We start from the raw sequence: 4,910 nt of genomic DNA, 5'->3' as shown, positions 1-4,910 counted from the left end.
AAAAAAATATATATATATATATATAAATATAGTATAGGAAAAAAACAGATGAGACAAATAGAAAACAAATAGCAAGATGGCAGACTTACTCTCAATTTTATCAATAATTGTGTTACATTTACATGGACAAAGCACTCTGCGAGAAGTACCCAAATCCACCTTCATGTTCGATAATTTACTAATTTTCTGACTCACAGAACTCAGAAAAGCTCTTATGCTCACAATTACACAGTTTATTAGGACAAAACGATACAATTAAAAATCAGCAAAGGAAAATGCCACACACGGTCCAGGAGAGACCAAGTGTGAACTTCCAGGTATCCTCTTCCAGTAGGGTCACCTGGACAGACCTTAATTCTTCCGGCCACCATGTGTGACAACATATGCAAAGTGTTGATGACCAGGGAAGCTCACCTGAGCTTTAGTGTTCAGGATTTTTATTAATGGTTAGTACATGGACTTGGGGCACTCAGGTACCTTGACAGCTTCCCTCAGGGGTTAATCTGATACACTGTGGTCCAGGGACCCAGGCAAACAGAAATAAGCATTTGCTTTAAATCACATAGTTAGCATAAACCAGCATAGCCCAAGGCCCCAGGTGTACTCAAATACTTTTACCAGGCAGAATATTCCAACAGCTTAGAGGTTACCTCCAAGAAGCTAGTCAAGGGGTTAGTCCTAAAGACCTTTGGAATATGCAGGATTTGGGCAGTGCAGGCCTCTGAGTTAACCCTTTACTGCACACTCTAAAAAAAATGACTGTCAGACTGAATAAAATAATTCGACTTATATGAAGTTTATAAAACATTTCATACATAAGGACTCAAAAACATGAGGGTAGAATAAAGCCATATTGAGACACAAAAGGGCTCAACCTATTTGAGGATGTACTTCAGCAAAACAAGGAATAAATGAACAAATAGACACGGAATTCAATAGATGGTGACTCCAATGTAAGAGAGTAAGAGTGGAAAGTGCCAGGAAGATAGCTATTCAGCAGCCCTGGAAAGCAATGAATCCTGGCCTTAATGCTGGACGAGTGACTGCACCTGGGGGACAAGGGAGAGACTAGTAACCATTCTTGACAACTCACAACAACTTAGGGAGGTACAAGATGAGTGGAAGGCAATGTTCACAGCAGCTTTATGTATACTGACCAAAAAACGAAAACAACTCAAATGTTTGTTAACAGAGTATGAACAAATTGTAGTATATTCAAACAATACAATATTATTCAGAAATAAAAAGAATTATTGATATACAACATAACACATCTCAAAATAATTATGTTGAATAAAAGCCAGACCAAAAGAATACATGCTCAATGATTCCATTTTCACATAAAACTCTAGAAAATATAATTTATAGTGACAGAAAGGAGATCAGTAATTACTTCAGGATATAAGTGGGAAGGAGTGAGAAAGGTGGGAAGGAGTGAAAGATAATGAAGGAGGAGAAAACTTTTGGGGGTGATGGATATAACTGCCCTAGATTGTAGCAATGGTTTCACATGTGTATACATATGTGAAAACATATAAAATCATATACTTTAAATATTTGTTAACATATTGTATGTTAATTACACCTCAATAAAGCTGGTTCCTTAAGGAAAATAAATAAGAGTATGGAGCTGAGATAAATCTGCCAGGGACCCAACCCCGTTCTGTCCCTGGCTGGCTGTGTGATCTGGGGCCACCATTTAATCTCTCTGTGCCTCAGTTTCCTGGGCACAGATTGTAAAGAGATATTGGCAAATTCCATAAATTCACTGACAGCACAGTGCCAGGCCTGCAACAAGCACAAATGACCAACGTTAGCTGTGTGGCAGCATGGAGCCCCAGGACTCTGTTCTGCTTACTGTTTACATGCTCAGGCCCCCCACTACACAGGAAGAAACGCCTTCTAGCTCATCTGTTTCCTTAAGACCCAGAATCAGCCTGGGATGCTCTGAGTGAATAACAGCAGGAATGAGAGACTTGGAAGAGAACGTCTCTCTAAGTGGCGTCTCCAAGCAGCCAAAACAGAGCTGGTCAGCAAACCCTGTGGGCAGTGTGAAATATATATTTGGTCTTCACCCCCATGACCTGGCATACAACTCCTAAAATCCTTGTAATCTCCAAAGTGCTTTCTTTTCGTAGACTTACGTTGACTGACAGCTTTAGGATGAAGCTGATCACTGGAAAGGCCAAGGCATGATTTCAGGGTCGGGATTCTTAGCTCCAAAGCCCCAAACTCAGAGAGGGGAAAGGAGCTAAAGGTTAAGTTGATCACCAATGGCCAATGGTTTAATCAATCATATCTACATAATAAAGTCTCTATAAAAACCTAAGAGGACAGGGTTCAGAGAGCTGCTAGATAGCTAAGTAGATAGGATCCTAGAGGGTGATGCACCCAGGGAGGGCATGAAAACTCCACACCCCTTCCCCCATACCACAGTCTACACATTTCTTCACCTTTATCCTTTATAATAAATTGGTAAATCTTTTTTTTTTTTTCTTTTCTGAGACAGGGTCTCACTCTGCCACCCAGGCTGGAGTGCAGTGGCATGATCTCAGCTCACTGCAACCTCTTCCTCCTGGGTTCAAGTGATTCTCATGCCTCATCCTCCTAACTGGGACTACAGATGCACATCACCATGCCTGGCTAATTTTGTATTTTTTGTAGAGATGGGGTTTCACCATATTGGTCAGACTGGTCTTGAATTCCTGACCTCAAGTGATCTGCCCACCTTGGCCTCCCAAACTGCTGGGATTCCAGGCGCGAGCCACCACGCCCGGCCTAAACTGGCAAATCTAAGTGTTTCCCTGAGTTCTGTGAGCTGCTCCAGCAAATTAATAGAACCCAGAGTGAGGGTCATGGGAACTCCGACTTGAATCCTGTTGGTCTGAAGTTTGGAAATCTTGAACTTACAAGTAGTGCCTTGAGAGGACAGTCTCAGAGACTGAGCCCTCAGCCTGTGGGATGTCAGGCTATCTCCAAGAAGAGAGCACCAAAATGGAATTGAATTAGAGCTGTCTGGAGCATGGGAAAAGCCCTCCACACATTTGGTCACAAAGTCTTTGTTGATTGTTGCTGTGGTGTCAGAGCAGAGGAAAAATGTAATTAGCATTTTTCCCAAACAGCCTAAGGAGTGGATGACATGGAAGTGAAGAGACTGGGAGCCAGCTGCCAGGGAAAGACACTTGAGCTCTTTTTTGTGGCTGAAAGAGCATTTTCTAGGGTAAATAAAACACAAATCTACTTATGGAGAGATAACAGGGGCAAATAACAGCAAGAAAAGAGGACAAGATAGAAAAAGGAGGAGGAAAGCAAAGGCCTGAGGGTAACAAGAGATTTGTCTGGAGCTTGTAGAGAAGGGATTCGTGAGTGAAGCTGCAGCACCTACCACAGAAGCAGAGAGTGGGAGCAGACTCACATTCTCTCTTGTGGCTCCAGCTCCAGCTCCTCTGAGTTCTCAGGATGTGTGGGGTCCATGGTTCGTCCCCCTGCTCCAGCCTGGAGATGACATCAGGTTTGGAAGCTTGCAGTCCTGTTCCAGAGAAAGGAAACAAGAGCCAAAAATTCACCCAGGTAGAGGGTAGGATGGACCTGTTGTCTGAGTCTGTGTGATGGTTGTGTGCTTCCCTGCCACCTGGTCTCTAACCGTGAAGAAAGACACAGACCTCTGCCTAAGCTGAAGAAAGGTCAAAACTAGCTTTCCAGGGGGACAGGGGGCATAGATAGGACAGCACTGTGGCCTGAACACATCATGGTAGAGGACTCATAGTAGGAGGTGTTGATGCCCAGCAGAAGGGTTAAAGGGGGAATGAGTCTCCAACACCATGTCTGGTTTGTCCGGCCCACCAGCCTGGCATGGCCCTTGTCCATTGGCATTGCTGCTTTTGTTCCTGCTCAGCCCCAGCTTGGTCCTTGCCATCTCCTTCCATCTGCCCATTAATTCTCGCAAGTGCCTCCATGAGGAGATCCACAAGGACCTGCTAGTGACTGGCGCGTATGAGATCTCCGACCAGTCTGGGGGCACTGGCGGCCTGCGCAGCCACCTCAAGATTACAGATTCTGCTGGCCATATTTTCTACTCCAAAGAGGAGGCAACCAAGGGGGAAATTTTCCTTTACCACTGAAGATTATGACGTTTGAAGTGTGTTTTGAGAGCAAGGGAACAGGGCAGATACCTGACCAACTCGTGATGCTAGACATGAAGCATGGAGTGGAGGCAAAAAATTATGAAGAGATTGCAAAAGTTGCGAAGCTCAAACCATTAGAGGTGAAGCTGCAACACCTAGAAGACCTTTCAGAATTTACTGTTAATGATTTTGCCTACATGAAGAAGAGGGAAGAGGAGATGTGTGATACCAATGAGTCAACAAACACTTGGGTCCTATACTTCAGCATCTTTTCAATGTTCTGCCTCATTGGACTAGCCACCTGGCAGGTCTTCTACCTGCAATGCTTCTTCAAGGCCAAGAAGTTGATCGAGTAATGAATGAGGCATATTCTCCTCCCACCTTGTACCTCAGCCAGCAGAACATCGCTGGGACATGCCTGGCCTAAGGCATCCTATCAGCAGCACCATCAAGGTGGGTTGGAGCTTTCTTGCCAGAACTGATCTCTTTTGGTGTGGGAGGACATGGGGTACCAACCTACACCCAACAAGTCAATGAGGGACTTCTTTTTAATTTGGTAGAATTTTGACTGGTTTTTGCAACAATAGGTCTATTATTAGAGTCACCTATGACAGAAAGATAGGAATTACCTAGATAATGTCAAAGTCAGCATTTGTCCTGGGTTCCCTTGTGTGATCTGTTTGAACCATGTTTTCTTTTCTTCTCCCACTTGCTCAGCGGTTTGGGCTTCCATTCTAGTTCTTTTACCAAGATTTTTGTGTGACCATAATGACTTCATTTGGATTG

General features: G+C 43.9%; 1 protein-coding gene and 1 pseudogene across 2 annotated transcripts in view; one reads left to right on the top strand and one right to left on the bottom strand.

Annotated features, from left to right (window-relative positions):
• Positions 1-4,910, bottom strand: part of LOC105537478 (zinc finger protein 252-like) — a 54,079-nt gene that overhangs the window by 43,866 nt on the left and 5,303 nt on the right. The window contains 1 exon segment of the mRNA XM_011977083.1: positions 3,416-3,529. Coding sequence (XP_011832473.1) covers positions 3,416-3,529 — 114 coding nt within the window.
• On the top strand, positions 1,852-4,904 carry LOC105537466 (annotated as a pseudogene). Its single transcript, XR_001005716.1, has 2 exons — positions 1,852-1,951; positions 3,436-4,904. The product of XR_001005716.1 is annotated as a transmembrane emp24 domain-containing protein 10 pseudogene (transcript).

Source organism: Mandrillus leucophaeus, unplaced genomic scaffold, assembly GCF_000951045.1.
Source record: "Mandrillus leucophaeus isolate KB7577 unplaced genomic scaffold, Mleu.le_1.0 Scaffold1024, whole genome shotgun sequence".
Lineage (NCBI taxonomy): Eukaryota > Metazoa > Chordata > Mammalia > Primates > Cercopithecidae > Mandrillus > Mandrillus leucophaeus.
This window is presented reverse-complemented; position numbering and strand designations above follow the sequence as displayed.